Genomic DNA, 21,245 nt, shown 5'->3' on the forward strand with positions numbered 1-21,245 from the left:
GCCCCCTTCTGCCGGGTATTTAAATGCCGCTCACTGGGACCGGAATCCAACAGTCCGGGAGCTGGTTTGTTCACTGAGTTCCTGACACAACCATTTCCCCCAAATCACCAGAAAGATGAGGTCGGCGATTTCTCTCAGTTTGTTGTTGAGTATCTTATCCGGTGAGTAGTATTTTTTATTGTCCAATTCCTCATTGTCACTGTATCAAAATGTTAGTCTGTCTCTGGAATGTTCCAGAGTCAGCAATCATGTCACCAAAATTAATCCTTTGATCTATTTTTACAGGTGTCCAGTCGGAGGTTGTGTTGACTCAGCCAGAGGCAGAGACCGGGCGTCCCGGAGGCTCCCTGACACTGACCTGTAAAACCAGCGGCTTCGATCTTGGCAGCTACTCCATGTACTGGATCCGACAGGTTCCCGGGCAGGGGCTGGAGTGGTTGCTTTACTACTACTCTTCATCTAGCAACGGCTACGCCCCAGCAATTAAGGATCGATTTACTGCGTCCAAAGACACTTCACGCAACATCTTCTCTTTGGAAATGACGAGGCTGAAGACCGAAGACACCGCCATCTATTACTGTGCAAGAGACCACAGCGAGAGGAACCAGGGTTGGACCCGGACAAGAACAGCTCGAGAGGGAATTCAACAACTTCCATCATAACCTGAAGGTCAGTGCTTGTTTTAAATGTAGTATTAACGACAGTGACCAGAACCAAAACACAAACTGCTTCTGACAAACCTAACTTAGTGAAAATTAAACATTAAACCAAGAAAACACACAGACATAACGGGCTGAGCTTTTCACTCTGTTTATATTTAGTGTTAACAGTTTCTGCAATTACACACCTGGATATAACTCTCGCTTTATTATTTCTGAGACTTGGAGGAGGTGTTTCTAGATTGTGTTTTGTAAACTGCTGCATAAATTGTAAATTACATCGAAATAATGGTCTATTTGAAGTACATATTGAGCGGCAGTACTGAACAGAGAGTGAGTGCAGTTTTTGTGCGAGTGTCTGTCACTGTGATACAGCAGTGGGGGGTCACAGTGCTGAGCACAGCGACATCCTCATACAAAAACCTCATGGAAAGAGATTGCTCAAATTGGTAATCAGTATCACGGCAGGATTTTCAAAGTAAACGCGGCTTCAGTGAAATAATGTGTGGAAGTAATATTAGTTTGTGAAAAGGTATAAAAATCTTCCCATAAAATCTATATTTACCGATCCGCTAAATCTACACAGAGAGTTTAAAAGCATTCCGATCCCCTTTATAAATACAATGACCAGGACAAGCTGAAATATCTCAGTCACTCGCTCGTGGATGAGGCAGAATCAGATTTTTGAGACAGCAGTGAAATTAAACAGTTAGCAGTCGGGCACAGTATTTGTCATGCTGTGTCTCACTGTGATAACTGGGTGGCACAGCAGTTACTGTCAATACACAAACCCCTCAGCACTAATTGACCGAGACTGGGGCAGTGCTCTGTTTTCCAATCCAGCATTATTTACAGTGCTGTATTATTTATGTCCCAGCACTACACAAATAGCGAGAATTAATATGGAAAATTTATGATAACTATTTAATTATCAGTTGGTGTTTTCAATAACTTGATCATGTGATCCTCTATGAAATATAAAACATTCAGGTTATTTATGTAGAGCGAACGGTATCCACCAGTACAATAATAATTTCATGAAAATGCAGTGATTTGCTTTCCCTCTGGCTTGTGAATTTTTAAAATACTGATGGATTTCTGTCTATTTTGTGCAGAGATGGTTATTGTATGACCCAGCCTAGAGAATGTGACACTGTGACGCCATGGGCTACTGGGGACAAGGGACCATGGTGACGGTGACTGCAGGTAAGAACCATGCCTTTAAATAGTCAGTGTTTTATTTGAGTTTTTGTTTTATACTTTTTCTCGATTTTATTAATTCATTCGTTCAATGTAATGTGGTTTGGTGGATTCTGTGCTGAAAATCTTTTCAATGTTTCATGTGATCCTGCTTAAAATGGGGGTTATAGAATTCTACTGTTAATTGACAAAAGATGATACTGAGTGATTCAGTCTCTTGTTGTGATTTGGTGTTTATCTGCTGAGGACATTGTGTGGCTGGGTTACTATAAATGCCTTCCTTTTGTTAAACAGTTCGGCGTTTCTTCAATGTTTAATCTCGGTGACATCTAGTGGCTGCGAGTTGCACCATCTACTGCACAATAGTTTAAAATCTAACCCAATATTAACAAAATGTGTTAAAGTTTCTGCTTTAATGTTGCGAACATGTTCCGCTTAATCACAATCTGGTTTTGTTATGTCATTGTTGTGCTCATTTTAATCATTAGTTGCTTTGGTGATGGTCAGGTTGGCTGGATTTTAAATTGAGATTTTCTGCCAATGTGAAATTTGATTCTGTTGCAACTGTTTGTAGAATTGAGCTGCTTCTGCATGAACCGGGGTTCAGTCCCTCAGTGCTGCGTGTTTCTGGTGAGGAGGTTGTCTGTCTGGGTGACTTTGAATAAGTAAAATTTGTGAAATGGTTCGGAGATTCTGCATTGTTTACACTCGGTGACACTGAGCTGTTACACATTTTGTGATTGAATACAAACAGTCTGCGGGTTTTAAACTACTTGACGTGTGCCTGCAGACAGAAATCAGGCAGGCTTTATTGTATTTGTATTTTTTTTAAATCGGAGCTGATAAGTGCAGGTTAAACCAAACCACGGTTTATGCCACTCGTCCAAAACATAGTTTGCCACTGCATTCACAATTTGGGATACATGCCATGTTTAACCTCGGTGGCATCTGACGGCTGCAGCTTTTACCCACCCAATATTTAAATATGTTTGAAATCTGTTTGAAATATGACCCAATATGAATAGAATGTGGTAAAATTTCAATATTAATTTGTTGGACATATTCCACCTCCTCGCAATGCTATTGCTCTTATTCCAAATTTCTGTTTAGTTCAATCATTCATATATTTGGTGACGAGCTGGTTTACCGGATTGAATATTGAGATTTCCTTGCAATCATATTTTTGATTTTGTTGAATGGATAATTGAGTTGCGTCCCCGTGAAACGGATTCATTCCCTCATTGATGTGTTTTGGTGTGTTTCTGTTGAGGAGGTTCTGTTGTTAGGTCACTAAGAATGTTTAAAATGTGTGAAATGTTTTGGTGTTTCTGCATTGTTTAAACTCGGTGGCACTGAGCGGTTACACGTTTTCTGGTTAAATGCAAATAATCTATGAGTTTGAAAATCCTTGTAGGGAGAAAATAAGCAGGTTGTGAAAGAAATAAAATAAAGGTATTACAGCATTTTTATAAATTTTAACTAACTCTTAGAAATTAAAATAAATCATGTCTTACAACGTTCAATCGGACACTAAGTAGTTGCTGCAAAAACAAACTTCTCATTAACAAGTTTGATAGTAAAATTAATATAAATCAAACTGTTATTAATCGGTAACATAACTACATATTCACAAAAGATTATTTTCTATTCATATCATTTCGCATTAATCGGCTTTAATAGTTCTGCTGTGCTTTGCATACAATTAACATGACCAAAAAAGTTTCTCGGCTGGAAATATTTTGTGATAATTCCAGAAACTATTTCACTGATAACATGCTGTTTCCACAGCAGCGCTCGGTTCAACAAGATACTTTGCATTAATTGTTATATCCCCGATGAAGTTCGCATTCACTTAAATATGAGTTTTGGTGAATAATTGGCAATAAAACGCTATTTGGCAATTTTTGTGCCCGATTATTACATTGTTTCTGTGCAGGCGCAGCATTCCTTCCAAGTAATTTGTAGTTGGATGCAGAGATAATTAATCACTAATCTCATCTCAAAATTTGTGAAATGGTTTGGTGTTTCTCAATTGTTTCTGTATTGTTTCAACTCGGTGATCCTGAGCGGTTACACTTTTTCCCGCTAAATGAAAAAAACAAACTGCGTTTAAACATCCTTGTCAGGATAAAACAAACTGGTATCGGAAAAAATAAAACAAATATATATTTGAGCATTTTATTCATGTTAACTGATGCTTGCAGATTAAAGTAAATCATGAATTACAATTCTTACTGCGTCACTGTATCTCTGTTAGGGACATTACACTACCCTGGATCGGTTATATCTGATGTGCACATTTTCAGAAAAAAAAATATTTTTTGCCTAGTTTTCGAGATTTGAGATAGACAGGGAGAAATAGTTAAAATTCGAAGGGAATTTTGAAATGAATATCAGTTTAATTTAAAAGAAGTTATTGATTTTTGTTGTTGTAGTTGGAAAATTGATCAATTAGAATCTCACAGTTTAAATAAATTTGACAGAGTGAACACAGTTTTCTGACAGGTGGAATTCGCTAACACTAAACAATTGTTCATATAATGGTGTTTGAATTGTCGTAAGGTGTCAACAGAAACTGGCTCGAGATTTACAATTTAAGACTTGAAATTCAATTAATTAATTTTTTATAATATTATCATATTTTTATATGAGTAATATTTGCGCTGCATTTAATAATAACATCCTGTCTCCCATTACTGCTGAACATAGAATAGAATTATTGGATGAATAAATGACAGAATGGAAGAATTGATTCTATTTGAGCATTGTGTTTAATTAGTATTAAATATTATACTGAAGAGAAAGTCTCGACTTATTTTGTGCATCATGTTTCAGTGTTGCAGAGGATTTGAATCAATTGTCCTCATTGTGTTTTTCATTGTTTAATTCAGAACTTCTTAATTTAAACAATATGTTCAGTAATTAAATTATATGGATGGTCCAAATTATTAAATCTCGGAAGCAGCTTCATTGACCTCAAACTGCCAGGCCGTTACAGTATATACAAAGTCAGAAACATGCATTCTTAACACGTTTGCAGGTTATAATAAGGCATTTGGAGTAAAAGTGGAAATGAAAAAACATGACAATGTTATTCGATTGAAGCAAATGAATTACAGATGTCTGAATCTTTCCATTCAGTAATTTGAAGTTTATCGTTTAATATTTAATTGGAACCTAATGACTTCACAATGTTCGAGGCAGGGAAAGTTTTGAATGATTGAAAACTGATTTTATTAGGGAGTACAAATCAGCTAACAGGAAAAGTAACCGGCAATTAACAAAACAAAATATAATATTGGTGCTAATTAATTCAAAACAAAATACCTTGAATAATGCACGGGCGTGCAAAGTATCATCCGTTTCAGAGAATGTTTAATTGTATCGAAAATGAATTCAGAAACAAAACCTTTCTTTTATCAGCTATGCTTAGCTCGATAAGGTGTTTTACCTCGAATATTTTGTTGATTACATTTAATTAAGAAATTAGATCGAATCAGGTAATGATTTTCAATGTAAATGTTTCTTGGTTTATTTAATCCTTACTGTGTCACTGTATCTCTGTCGGGGACATTGAACTGTCCTGAATCTGTTATTTTTGATTCCTAATTTTCAGCGAAATTACATTTTTACATAGTTTTCGAGAAGTGAGACAGGCAGAGAGACATAATTAAAAATCGACAGGAGTTTTGAAATTAATATCAGTTTTATTTAAAAGAGGTTATTGATTTTCTGTTGTAAATTGATCATTGATCAATTAGAATCAAACAGTTTGAATTAAATTGACAGATTGATCATACCTACCTGCTGGGAAATCGATTGTTGCACCGTTTGTGTCTGTTCTGTTTCTGCGCGCGTGGTCACTGTTTTGGGACCAGGAATCTGCCTGACTGGTTGTAAAACTTCTGGTTCCTTCTGCTGTATTTCAGGGAGTGAAATTTGATTTATTTCTTCAATAAACTTGTATCTGTGAGAAATGTGACAGTTTGACTTGATGTTTGTCTCGGCGTCTCAGAAATGAGATCCCTAAAGCATATTGTGACCATCAGAGAGAGCAGAAACGTCAGATTGTAGAGGGAGATTTGGATGATTTTTAACCAGTGATGTACCGGCCTTGGGAATGTTCGATGAGCAAATGCAAAGTGAGATTGTGCTCCGTAGTAAAGCAGTCCATGACCTGTTTGGTATGACAGTTGAAGGGTCAAATTCATTTGCATCTTATTTTTAATCTTCTAAACCCATTTTAGAGTCATTTGCTCGGCCAGAAGTTTTAATCATCAATAATTGTTCCTTGAGAAAGTGTTGATATGAAGCATCCTTGAATAACTGCAATCCATATGCTGCAGGCATCCGCCGTGCTGTTAGGTGGAAGTTCCAGGATTTTGACCCAGAAGGAACTGAGGTATTGTTTCAAGTCAGGATGGTGTGTGTCTTGGAGGGGAGCTTGCAGGTGGTAGTCTTCATATGTGGCTGCTGCCCTTATCCTGTTAGGATATAAAGGCAACGGGTTTGGACAGTGTTTACTATGGAGCCTTGGTGAGTTGCTGCAGTGCATCTTGTATATAACACACACTGCTGTCACTGCTTGTTAGTGATGGAGAGAGAGAATAGGGTGAATGAGGGGGCGGATAATCTTGTGGGTGGCTTTGCCCTGGATTGTGTCAAATTTCTTGAGTTTTTACAGGTTTCCCTCATTGAGTAGGGTGAATTATTCAATTGCGACTGATCGCGAAAGATTTAAATGTTTTTCCAACCCTTGGCCCGCGCTCCGTATTGTGCTCACTTGTCACTCCCACTTACTGTGTGAATGGGTGAGTATGTGTGGAGTGAGTGTGTTTTCCAGACTGAATCAGCCAAATAGAGACTTATACACATCACACACTCTCACACACATAAATACTCTCATATTCTCTCACACATGCACACACACAAACATACATACTCACACTTACTTTCTCTCTCATACGGTCTCTCTTACACACCCATACACATTCTCTCTCTCACGTTACACATCCACTCTCTCAATACAAATACATACATCGTCTCGCTCTCTCCATCAATCTCTCACATCCCCATACACAAAAGCGCTCACATCCCCACACACCCACCCATTCTCTCTTACACATAGACACACACTCTCACATAAGCACAGTCTCACACTCTCGCGCACGCACTCTCACATGGACTCTCTCTCTTCCACTCTCTGTCACACACGCTCAAGCTGTCTCACATTTCTCCACACGCTCTCTCACAATTCCTCTTGCACACGCATCTCTTCCTCTCTCACACACACACACACGCACATATTTCTATTTCTCTTGCGCACACTATCTCACACCTCTGCATTCTTGCTCTCACACACTGGCTCTCTCACAATCACTCTCTCACAAACATAGAACATGCACACACTCTAACACACACTCTTACACACAGACACAGTCTCTCACATAAGCACAGTCTCGCGCACACATTCGCTCTCTCACACACACATGCACTATGCCTCTCACATTCCCTCTTCCGTACACTCTCACTTCGTCTCACACACATTCCCATGCTCTCTCTCTCATACGGACACTTGCACATGTATTCTCTCACACAGGCACATATTTCTCTCTCTTTCACACGCTCACTCCCTTACACATTGTCTCACACACGCACAATCTTGCTCTCAAACACTGTCTCTCACAAACACCCTCTTTTTCACACGCACACAATCTCTCACACAGTCCCTCCTTCTCTTACATACGAAAACACATGTATGTACAATGTATCTCTCTTTAAACACTCCACCTATCACAGACACATGTTCTCTCAACAGTTATTTCACTCACACACACTCACGCATCCATTCTGTCTAAGTTTCACACTTTTTCTCGCTCACACACACTCTCCCCGCCCCTCCACACACACACACACACACACACACATACACTCAAACACCCCACATTGCTTCTATCTCCCACACACATTGTACACATCTTTCGCACTCACACGCCATCCCATGCACAGTTTCACACACTGATGAACATATTATTTTGCTTTCCAATAGGCACTCCCTCTCACACACACTGTCTTTCACATGAACACAACACTCTCCCACACACACACCCTCCCTCAAGCACACACACTCTCTTTCACAGACATCGTGTATCTCAAATAGACACACTCCCTTTCACATCAACATACACACACTCACACACAGAAGTACTCTTTCACACAGACTCCCCACACACACTCTCCCCGCCCCTCCACACACATACATTTTCAAGAAGAGACACACTGTCACACACAAAGAATAACTCTTCAAACACACATTCTGTCTCACACACACACATTATCTCACACATCCTTTCTCTCACGTACACTCTCTCCTCTTGCACGCACAGCCCACTGTCTCACCCACGTGCAAACGCATTCTATCATACACAGGCATCCTCACACACACGTTCTCTCTCTCTCTCTCTCTCTCTATCTCTCTCTCCCTCTATCTCTCTCTCTCTCCCTATCGCTCTCTCTGTCACACACACCACAGACACACACACACACACTCTCTCTCTCTCTCTCTCTCTCACACACACTTTCGATCTCACATACGTCAGAGTGTCTGTCCTTGACACCATAGAGTAGAATCATAGGATGCTACAGTGCAGAAGGAGGCCATTCAGCCCATCGAGTCTGCACCAATAGCAATCCCACCAAAGCCCTATCCCCATAACCACATGTATCTACCCTAACTAGTCCCCCTGACACTAAGGGGCAATTTAGCACGGCCAATCCACCGAACCCACACATCTTTGGACTGTGGGAGGAAACAGGAGCACCCGAAGGAAACCCAAACAGACACGGGGGGAACTTGCAAACTCCACACAGACAGTGACCCAAGTCGGGAATCCAACTCTGAGGCAGCAGCGCTAATCACTGTGTCACCGCCACCGCCCCCCCCGTCCCGACCCCCCCCCCACCCCCCCCCCCCCCCCCCACGACCCCGGTGGCATTTGAATGAGGGTGGGATCAAGGGGCCCGAGTAAAACTAGTCAATAAGAATCGGCGGGAAATTCTTCTCTGTTTGGAGTCATACTTAGCACAAAGCAACACGGTATTGGTGGTTGGAGGTCAAACATCTAGGTTCAGATTTCACTGCAGGATTTCGGCAGGGGAGTGTTCTGGGACTAACAATCTTCTACTGCTTCAACAGTGACATTCCATCCAACATGGGGTCAGAAGTAGGAATTTCCATGTGCTACACCGGACAAAAACACCCAAAAAATAAGAAGGGAATTGGCTGAGACCAAGGCCGCCTGGCTCCCAATACTGGTTGATTCCTGTGCGACCCATCCTAGTTTTGCTGTCAGCTTCCCTACAGCTCCCTCAGTCTGACTATTTGTTCACTGGTACGTGTTTCTTAAAGAAAGACACCGACATTAAAGCAGCTGCCCGGTGATTTACACATCCCTGTTACTGAAAGCTGATCAATGTGGAGAATCGGGAAAAGATCGATGGAGAGGAAGAGGTGGAGGTGGCCCACTGACTCTCTCACCCTCACCCACACTTCCTCACTCACGCTCAATCTCTCATCCTCACTCAAAGAACTTGACTCACTCACCCTCACTTACCCACCTTCCCTCGCTGACACACTCTCACTCATTCATCCCCACTCACAAATCCCAACTCACTCATCCCAACTCACTCATCCCAACTCACTCACCCTTGCTCACTCATCCACCCTCACACACTCAATTTCACACACTCAACCTCACACACTCAACTTCACACACTCAATTTCACGCACTCAACCTCAGAAACTCACTGATCCTCATTCACCCTGAGTCACTCACCCTCACACCCTCACTCACTCAAAATCACTCACACACATTCGCTCTCTCACTCTCACCAATCCTCACTCACTCACCCTCATTCACTCACATTCACACCCTCATTCACTCACCAGCACTCACTCACTCACACTCACTCGCCCTCACACACCCTCATTCACTCACTGTCACTCAGTCACCCACACTCACACGCTATCACTCACTCAACCTCACTCACTAACCCTCAGTCACTCACTCAGAGCCTCAGTCACTCACCAACACTCATAGTCACCTTCGTTCACTCATCCCACTAACCCATCCTCACTCACCCAGTCTCACTCACTCTCACTCACTCAGTCCACTTATCCACCCTCACTTATCCAGTCTCACTCACTCTCACTCACCCTCATTCACCCCACTTACCCACCTTCACTCATCCAGTCTCAATCACTCTCACTCACTCACCGCACTTACCCTCCCTCACTCATCCAGTCTCAATCACTCTCACTCACCCTCACTCACTCTCCCCACTTACCCACCCTCACTCACCCAGACGCACCCCCACACACTCAAGCTCAATTACCCTCTCCCTCTCACGTACGCCACCTGACCCATTCAAACTCACTGAGACTCACGCACCTACATTCACTCACACACCCTCACATATTCACCATCACTCACGTTCACCCACCCTAACTCACAGATCCTCAATCACTCATCCTCAGTCAAACACCTTTACTCACTCACCTTCACTCATCCACCCATCCGCATTCATTCTCCCTCACACACTCTCACACACCACCCTCAATAACACACCCTGACTCACTCATTCTCTCACCCTCACTTACTAAGTCACATTCACTCCTCACCCTCATTCACTCGCTCTCACTCACCCACCTTCACTAACCTTCACGCATCCTCACTCACTCACCCTCATTCATTCTCTCTTACCGACACTCACTCACCCACCTTCACTCACACATTCAGCCACCTTCACTCACCCACCCTCTCTCACACACCCTCATTTAGTCACGCTCTCTCACCCACACTCACTCACTCACCCTCAATCACTCATCCTCACTGAAAGAACTTCACTCACTCACCCTCACTTACCCACCTTCCGTCACTCACACACCATCACTCATCCACTCTCACTCCTTCAATCGCTCACCCTCACGCACTCACATTCTCTCACTCACACTCGCTAAACCTGTGTGTGGAGGTCTGCAACGAGAGAGAAGAAAGATCTCAAGCGGCAGTTAGTTTGGTGTTCAAATGTGGGAGCTGCCCTGCGAATGTGGAGAGCTGGGGGGAATCCCTGGGGGCTCAGGGCCAAGGACAATGGCAAAGAGCCGTGGAGAACAGGAGGCGTGGTAAAGGGCAGAGAGCCGGGGGGGAAGGGCAGAGAGCCTGGGGAATGGGCCCACAGCCGGGCAACAGGGCTGAGAGCCGGGAAAGGGCAGAGAGTCAGGAGAAAGCGCAGAGAGCCAGAAGAAAGGGCAGAGAGCTAATAGAAAGGGCAGGGAGCCAGGTGAAAGGGCAGAGAACCAGGAGAAAGGACAGAGAGACCAGGGAAAGAGGAGAGAGCCAGGATAAAGGGCAGGGAGGCCGGGGAAAGGACAGAGAGCCGAGGAAAAGGACAAGAGAGCCCAGAGGAAAGGGCAGAGAGTCAAGGGGAAAGGCAGAGAGTCAGGGGGAAAGGGCAGAGAGCCAGGGGAAAGGGGAAAGTGGATAGGGAGCAGGGACACCGGGCAAAGAGCCGGGGGAAAGGGTAGGGAGCTGAGGGAAAGGGCAGGGAGCCGGGGGAGAGGGGACAGAGCTGGAGGGAAGTGTAGAGAGCCAGGTGGAAGTGCGGAGAGCCGGGTGAAAGGGGAAAAGAGCTAGAGGGAATAGCAGAGAGCCAGGGGAAAGCGCAGAGAGTCGGGGAAAATGGGCAGAGAGTGGGTGATCGACGGGCGGAGTGAGGATGTGCAAAATAGACCTAGCACCACAACCAGATCATCTGTAATCTCAGTGAATAATGGAGGAGACTTCAGGGCCCGAATGGCCAACTCTTGCTATTAATGTCTGACCCTTCAATTAGACAATGTTGCAATTATTTGAATTTGTAATCACATTGAGAGTTTCCTGGTCATTCAGTAAGTATTCATTCCGAAGGTAGTTTTGAAGCAAAGTCACCAATCTTCGTTTTGTGGAGTGAGAGGCAGTGAGTTGGAGAGAGGAAGGGACATCAGTTAGTTTGAACACAGGCAATAGCCAAAACTACAATGTGGATATGCCGACGCTAGGTTGGGGTGGGCACAGTAAGGAGTCTCACAACACCAGGTTAAAGTACAACAGGCTTATTTGGAATCGTGAGCTTTTGGAGCTCTTTCATCAGGTGAGTGGCTGATATGAATGAAGAGACAAGTTCTTCATCACAAAGTGCTGTTGTTTGAGAAATAGCTCGTGCCTGAAGTAATGGAGAAACTCTTTACACTTCTCTGTTAATCTAATGAATGGTATGTCATTACAATGACATCAAAATGTTTTTGTCTTTCCAACCTGATAGAGGTCGAGACAGTGATGTGAGTTTCTACAAAGATGGCGATTCTCAAATGATAGGAGTAACAGAATCTGAAAGGTGTATGTAGGTCTTAATCGGGAAATATTAAGTTAAGTTCATAATTCGAGACAAATCGTGATGTAGAAACATAGAAAATAGAAGCAGGAGTAGGCCATTCGGCCCTTTGACCCTGCTCTACCATTCACTTTAATCACAGCTCATCAATATCCTGACCCCGTCTACTACCCATATCCATTCATCCCTTTAGCCCCAAGAGCTATACCTAATATAGAAACTTACTTGTATAAATATGTTTGACAAATTAATAAACGCAGATAAGAGTCTAACTTGTTTAATCGACTATTCTTTCCCAGCGACACCGTCTCCGCCCACTCTCTACAGCCTGATCTCCTCCTGTCAGCAACACAACACCGGCGGCTCCGTCACCTATGGCTGTCTGGCGATGGACTACTCCCCAGAAATCACCAGTCTCACCTGGAAGAAAAATGGACAGCTGATCACCACTGGATTTAAGACTTACCCATCAGTGAGAAACACGAAGGGAACCTATACCCTGAGCAGCCAGTTAACCATCACCCAGTCAAAGGGAAAGTGCAGCAAAATCGACTGTGAGGTTCGACACAGCGGCTCAGTCAAGAGCATTGGAATGCAATGTAAGTGTTGTGGAACTTGGGCAAGACAGGAACGCACCGATTGAACTGTATAAGGCCTTAGTTATAACTGATCTGTAGCATTCTGAAAAATTGAATTATGCAAAATCCAGGTAAGTGCCTCCTGACTGAAAAGTTGCTCAGAATCAAAGAACAACAGAAATGATACTGTGCAGAATGAGGTCATTTAGCCCATCATGTCTGTGCTGGCCAAAGGGGAGAACAAATAAACTAGCCAGACAAGTTAAGTCTATTTTCCAGCCCTTGCTCCGTAGCATTGCAGGTTAAAGCACTTGAGATGCAGACCCAGATACCTTTTAAATGACCATGCTCCCTGGTAATTGAGCCCTCCACTTGGGGAATGAATTATTTTTGCCTACGTCCCTTATTTTTTTGTGAACCACAATTATGTCACGCCTCAGCCTCCTCTTTTCCTAAAGAGAACAAACCCTGCCTATCCAATCTCGCCTCATGGCGGGAATTTTCAGTCCCTGGCAACATTCTTGTAAACCTCATCTCTCGCCAGAGTCATTACGTTATTCCTGCAACGTGGTGACCAGAACTGTACAGCAAACTCCAAACGTGGCCTAACTAGGTTTTATACAGCTCCATCATTGCATCACTGTTTTTGCATTCAATATCTCACATAATAGAGAAACTAATCTGATATGCTTTCTTGATCAACTTTTCCAGCTGCCCTACCATCTACAAGGACCTGTGGACGTGCACTCTAAGGTCTTGCATTTCCTCAATCCCTCTTAACATTCCAGTTTATTTCCTTGCTTTGTTTTCCCTTCCCAAATGCATTGTGTGGCACTTTTGACGGTTGAATTTCTCTGCCAATTCAACCAAACCATGGATATAATTCTCAAATCGGCAGCTATCGTGCTAAAATAAAAGAACTAATTTTAATTGATGTCAATTGAATCTTCAAGTAACATCTGAACATTTGTTTGTTGAAGGCCCAATCGTTATCACCCCAACCGTTATCCTCACCGTGAGTTCCAGTGAAGAAATCACCAGCAGAAAATTTGCAACCATCGTCTGTTCAATCATTGATTTCCAGCCAAAGTCAATGACGGTGGAGTGGCTGAAGAATGGACAACCCATGAATTCAGGAATTGTCACCTCTCCCGCCTGTGAAGTGAATGGGAACTTCTCGGCCAGCAGTCGGTTGACAGTCTCCGCTCAGGAATGGTTCAGCAAAGCGGTCTACACCTGCCAGGTCACTCATCAAGGATTCACTCAGAGTCAGAACATCAGCGGATCTCTGGGTAAGAGACTCAAACCGAGAAAAAAATTATTCCGCTGTTAATCGAAATTAGGGATCTATTAAAGTTAATACAAAGCATAGAACAACTTCTAAGTTATTGTCATGTAGTTTGCTGCATTGGGACAGTGCCCCATTCAGAACTTCATCACAACATCAATTTTTGTTATTCCTTCATGAGATGTGCATTTGTGGCCCATCCCGGAGGCCACTTAAGTGTCAACCACGTTACTGTGGATCTGGAGTCACATGCATGCCAGGCCAGATAAAGACAACAGATTTACTTTTCTAAACGGCATTCGTGAACCAGGTGGGTTTTTACAACAACGGCTTCATGATGATCATTTGACTTTTAATCATAGATTTTTACTAAATTCAAATTTCACCATCTGCAGTGGTGAGATTCGAATCTGTGTCCCCAGAGTCGTGCCCTGGGTTACAAGACCATTGGCAACACCACCATGCCACTGCCTCCCCTTGAAATAGTGTTCCCTTCCATTTTGAAGTAACACAGTAAGCGAGGTGGTCTTGATGTCAGCTTTTTCCTGAGATAGCTGGAAAGATTTGGAGAGACAGTCGGTGTCGGACTGTTTCACAGGTCACAGCATAGGGGTAAAATATTGGGAAGTGCATCCACCCTACTTATAAACTAACTGCCAGTACTTGGTTCCTGAGTTCAGGAATGGTATATTTGTTGGGGAATACTGCAATGTTGATTCATGAGAATGATACCGCTGCTAAAATACTTGAACAAAAAGAGAATAATTTCACAGAGCAGGCTGGTTTTCCATCCTCCATAGAGGTTGAAAGGTGATAGAGGTTGATATATCGAAGGCAACTTCGTCTCCTTCAGGCTGAAGACTGCTGTCCTGCTTCTGAAGAGGGAACTAGGGTTGATTTTCATTTTTCATTCACAGATCCTCCCCAGTGCCCTGATACCACAGTGACGATACAGCCACCACCAATAGAACAGGTCTTACTGGAGGCGACCGTGACCTTAACCTGCATCATTTCTCATGCTCCTTATGGAGTCAATGTGTCCTGGATCCGAGACAGGAAGTATTTGAAATCAGAGATTGCCGAAAAGCCAGGAGCGAATCCTGACAGCGTGGTCAGCAACTTAAACATCTCGACACAAGCCTGGCTGAGTGCGGCTGTGTTTGACTGCGTGGTGAGCCATCAGGATCTGCCGACTCCTTTAAGAAAATCCATCCACAAGGAAACAGGTGAGCTGAGAGATTGAAGCAATAAATGTGTCACTGTGTCTATTTCCAGTGTCAGTGTACTGGTCAATATTCAGTATTCAGTGCATTAATGGTGTCCCCTGAGTGGAAACTCTACTAACTAAAAACTGGGGGTTGTAGATATTTTTACGGGGAAATTTGATGTGTTGATGAATGAAAAGTGAACTGAAGGCGATGTTATTGGGTTGAGATCGAATAACGAGGGAGGAGCCTGATGTGGAGCATAAAAACCAGAAAACCAAAAATAAAGCCGATCAGTTGGGCCGAATAGCCTGATTCTGTGCTGTAAAATTTCTGAAACTTCCCAGTCCAGCCCCCTGAGTTATTTGAGAAAATAATTGTGTTCACCTCTGCTCCAAACTGGAAGTCAAAAATGGAAACATTTAAAATCGAAATGAAGCACATTTTTCTTATATCTAGCCAGCAGTTTCATTGTCTCCAGAATTCTCCAGTTTATTGACATTTATTGTACATTTTCTGCAGATCCAAATCCGCGGGAACCGTTCGTCTCTGTCCTCTTGCCCTCGGCAGAAGAAGTCTCCGCTCAGAGATTCGTCTCCCTCAGCTGCTTAGTGAGACGTTTCTCCCCTCGAGAGATCTTCGTCAAGTGGACCGTCAACGACAAGCCGGTGAATCCTGGGAACTATAAGAACACCGAGGTGGTCGCGGAGAGCGGGAATAGCTCCTTCTTCATGTACAGCCTGTTATCCATTGCAGCAGAGGAATGGTCCAGCGGCGCTTCTTACTCCTGTGTGGTGGGACATGAAGCCATCCCCTTGAAGATCATCAACAGAACAGTTGACAAATCCAGCGGTAAACCCAGTTTTGTGAACATTTCCCTTGCACTGATGGACACCGTTAATTCATGTCAATGAGAATCACTCGGTTACATTAAAAACTTCAATAAAAAGAATAAAATCTTTTTCCTCCAACGATAAATGAAATACCCAATTGCTTAATTGATTGGTTTTCAATTTTACTTCCACTATGTATCTTTGGTTTGAGTCAGGTATTTTCACGTCTCGGGCCCAAGCCTTGTTGAACCAGTGCACCCAGCTCAGATACACCCTGGGTTAGAGACAGAGTAGAGCACATTCATTACAGGATTCTGCAAAATATCTTCACCGACTTTCCTCCCACTGAGGAGAAATCTGACAATTTCAACATTTCTGACAAACAAACACAATTTAGATCTCGGTGTTCCTGCTTCTCTCATTGTCCATGCCTTTACCATTGATGTCAGCTTTAAGCTGCTGCACCACACCCACTGGGAACTGAAGTGAGGGTCACACACAAACATGGAGCAACAATCCCCCCCATCAGAGAGAGGGGAGAGTGAAATTGTGAACATACCGGATTCCTACTCACCCAACAAAGAGAGGGGAGGAGCAGTAGCTAACCCATGTACCACCACTTCCTCAATGAAAAGAGGAGGAATGTCATTATTTAATCCACTCACCTCCACCTCGTCAGTGGTTAGAACCATCAGGCACATTGCTTCACCGGGTAGAGAGAGGGAAATTATGAGCTCACTCTCCTCCCTCTTCGCAAGTAACGTGTTTGGAAGGGACCAGCTCTCTACTAGAAGAACCCAGTTGCCAACAGTACAAATTAGCTTCTGGCTTATTTGCTGCAGAGTTTGAAGTATCATTATCCTAATCAATGTGATGCATATATACTTATGCAACATAATTTTAAAATGTTTCTGCACTCTTGTTCCTGTTAATCATGTCCTGGCATTGATTTCCCATAATGCAAATTGAAACAAATGGTTGAATCCTCCCCGGTTTTTACTGTTCTGTCCCTGATGTTTCTGAGATGCATCAATGAATGATTTCATTCGTTCTCCTGATATCCCCGTGCCACTCACATAAACTACATTCATACAGCAAAACATTGAAAATATGCTCCATTATTCGTATTGTTTGGATCATTTTCAGTTAATGATTGCGGTGAAACTTGGAGCAACAGCTAAAAAATACACACACTGACAATACTCCACAAAACTGTCACAATTATAAATACACACATAAGCGCACACACACACACTCACACTCACACACATACACACACACACATCGACACAAATGCACAACTACACACACAAATACACATACTCACACATATGCACACAAATACAGAAAGACACATGTAAATATACACACACAAACGCATGCATATACCCCCACACACATACATATACAGAAATAGGGACAGGCACATTCAAATACAGACACAGAAACACACAAATACACAACAGATACACTTTCACACACCATAGGTACACTCAATACTTGCACAGACGAACACACATGCAGAGAAACAAGAATGCACACACAAATGCACTCATGGGCAAAACATGCACAAACAAAAATACACACTTACACAAATACACCCACACAAAAATACACCCAGACACAAACACATCCGTACACAAATATACATAGGGACACACCCATTCTCTCTCTCTCTTTCTCTCTCACACACACACACACATACACACGCACACACACACACACACACATAAGAACATAAGAAATAGGAGCAGGAGTAGGCCATCTGGCCCTTCGAGCTTGCCCCGCCATTCAACAAGATCATGGCTGATCTGAAGCGAATCAGTTCCACTTACCCGCCTGCTCCCCATATCCCCTAATTCCCTTATCGATCAGAAAACTATCTACCCGTGATTTAAGCATATTCAACGAGGAAGCCTCCACCACTTCAATGGGCAGAGAATTCCAGAGATTCACTACCCTCTGAGAGAAGAAGTTCCCCCTCAACTCTGTTCTGAACCGGCCCCCCCTTATTTTGAGGCTGTGCCCTCTAGTTCTGGTTTCCCTTCTAAGTGGAATGAATCTCGCCACCTCGACCCTATCCAGCCCCTTCATTATCTTATATGTCTCTATAAGATCACCCCTCATCCTTCTAAACTCACATACGAACACATAGACACGCGCTCTTGTACAAACAGACACTAAAACAACAACATACACACACATAATCAAATATGTACAAACGCACACATGTACACATGAAACACACAAGTACATACACATACACATACGTGAGTAGGTACAGACCCAAACACAAACACATACATGCATAGACACAATACAGACAGATACACACGCATGCAGACCCACATAAATACACAAGCACATACTTAGACTCAAATAAATACATATATTAGCACACGTTCACGCTGATAGGAATATAGATATAAAGACACACAATGTTATACACATTCACAAACATATATGGAAATACATATAAACAAATCACCAGACTGCATATAGAAGAACAGACAGCAAAACATTTACACACAAACATGTTGACGCAAACATTAACATGCTCATAGAACAGAACACCATAGCACACATTACTACACATCGAAACACAAATATACATCAACGCACCGTTATAAAGAATGTCAACACGTGTATACATACACTGACATGTTAACAGGCGTGCACACAGACACATGGAGAAACAGACGCACACAGAAAGGGAAACAGTAAGTAGTCACCTGATGATGGGGCAACGCTCCGAAAGCTCGTGCAACCAAATAAACCTGTTGGACTTTAACCTGGTGTTGTGAGACTACTTACTGTGCCGACCCCAGTCCAACGCCGGCAACTCCACAGAAAGGGAAACAAACATTACTAGAGTGACAGAAATTAACACAGAGCAATAGGCATAAACACATGTGCACGCATTAAGAATGGCATTAATATATATTCATAGACTTCACACAATAATAGAGTCATATATACACAATGACAAAAGAATAAAATATGCGCACAGATGCAGACACACAACTACACAAATCAACAATCACTGGCAAATGTACGCGCACATTAACACTCATAATCACATATTAACTCAGAGCCAAAGATTAATGCAGAGCACGAGATGCTCATGCATACGCACACAAATGCAAAATCTTCAATACAAACGGTAGGCAAATGATGAAAGTACAATTTAAACGTGACTTTTTAATGGAGATATCCACAGATTTATTATCCCAATGTACAATGAACATATAAACACGCTGAGAAACTGAATTAAGCTCACGGTCTACTAAATATTTCCACCATAAAGAAGCACAGATCGGAAATTACATCCCAACTCTTAAACAACAACATTCACAGTTTACAGATCAGTAACCATCTGTGAAAACAATCATTGATCAGTGAACGTTCCTCGATATCAGTGATAATACTCTTCAATAAGGGATAGTTCCGAATTGTTAAAAAATCAACTGATTTTCAAGAAAACACCTTCAGTGCTTTCTGACATGGACTGTCCAAGGAATGTCAATAAAGATCAGGTGTGAAAATAGTTACGGAGGTCGGTTACTGACTGTCCTGAGCTTAAGAGTAGATATACATTGAAAATTAAGTTCAAGAATAAATGAACAGTTTAAAAAGGAGAACGGGGAGAAGAAAAATAACAATAAGATTACCTGGATAAATAAAGTAATCTAATTTCATATCCTGGTCTCCGTCCCCTAGACTCCACCGACCGCATCTGGATTGAAGACAATGAGGATGATAACAGTAACATCTGGACAACGGCTTCCACATTCATTGTCCTGTTCTTCCTGAGCATTTTCTACAGCACTGCGGTCACTCTGGTGAAGGTGAGATGATTGAATGCACTCACATATCAAACTGACAGAATGGACTTGAAAAATCTCTCAATGTTCCATTAAAAACTCTAACTTTAATATCCCGCATCATAAACAACTGCTTCATTATTGTATCTTTCTTTTACAGATCAAGTGATGGCTTGAATTTTGGATGCTGCAGATTTCCCTCAGCTGATTATTATGATCTCCGTATGACACAAATACAATATCTGCTCTTGGTGACTCTATCAGTCAAATTCTCTCCGTTTATCATTCTGAATCTGTAACTGAGACAATCGTAGACGGTATTTCCGTTTTCAGAGTGAAAAGTACGAGGCATTTTTTGTTATAATGTAATTGTGGTTAACAGTTTCCCCATAGTTTAAATATCATGTATAAATAAGAAACTTTTCTCATTCCTTATCCATATTTGTTAATTCCTCTTTCTATTAAGGTCCTGTTTTCTCTTTCTGGTGTATGTAACAGATGTACAAATATTGACGGATTCCCTGTGCATGTGTTGTGTTCTCAATGTGAAGCTCGATCGTTAAATTCACTTTTCTAACTTTAAAAAATAATGTCGCTGTAAAATATTCTCTGAATTTTTAAAATAAATATTGAATGAAAATTTAACCATCTCTGGCTTGGCTTAATTCCGTTTTCCAAAGCGCATCAACTCCGCCTCATATTCCATATTATACGGTTTCCCCTCTTTCCCAGACATAGGTTCCCCCAGTCCTGTGCGGGATGTGTTTGAACTCAAGGCCGTTCAGTGAAAGAGTCACTGCGCCACCAAGTGGCCAATCCGTATAAAGACACCTTCATCTCTGCCTTTTTATGATAAAATCCAGAGACAGAGCGAGTGAAGAATGAGAAGAACCTCGGTGATTTCACTCATAAACTGGTCTGCCACTGACCGAGTTTCAGGTAATTCTAAAAAGCAAAGGCCGATGCAGGACAGTGTGTGGCAGAAGATAGTTTCCTTTACACTGCCCCTTAAAAAAGCTATCAGTGTCGCTGCAGCGTGGGTTAACAGTGTGAATCTCTCTATATTTCGTCCGATGAAATACTTACAAGGCAGACATGCCACAAGCTAGATAGAGAACACATACAGAGCAGAGGTGCAAACCATGAGGTGAAACCAAGAGACTGAGGTGCATTTCACATAAGCACATAATAGATTACAAATTTCGGAAAGCGGAAATGCCCTCCGTG

The 21,245-nt window shown here is 42.5% G+C and overlaps 1 gene segment (V, D, J or C); it reads left to right on the forward strand.

Moving 5' to 3' along the window:
• The first annotated feature begins 424 nt into the window (after positions 1–424).
• Positions 425–20,661, forward strand: LOC144480647 (Ig heavy chain C region, membrane-bound form-like). The segment is given in 8 exon segments: positions 425–669; positions 1,775–1,865; positions 12,590–12,889; positions 13,849–14,160; positions 15,074–15,382; positions 15,884–16,213; positions 19,915–20,042; positions 20,179–20,661. Coding segments are annotated over 7 exon segments (1,431 nt in total).
• Positions 20,662–21,245: the final 584 nt, after the last annotated feature.

This window comes from Mustelus asterias, chromosome 30, assembly GCF_964213995.1.
Source record: "Mustelus asterias chromosome 30, sMusAst1.hap1.1, whole genome shotgun sequence".
NCBI classification, from domain to species: Eukaryota; Metazoa; Chordata; class Chondrichthyes; order Carcharhiniformes; family Triakidae; genus Mustelus; species Mustelus asterias.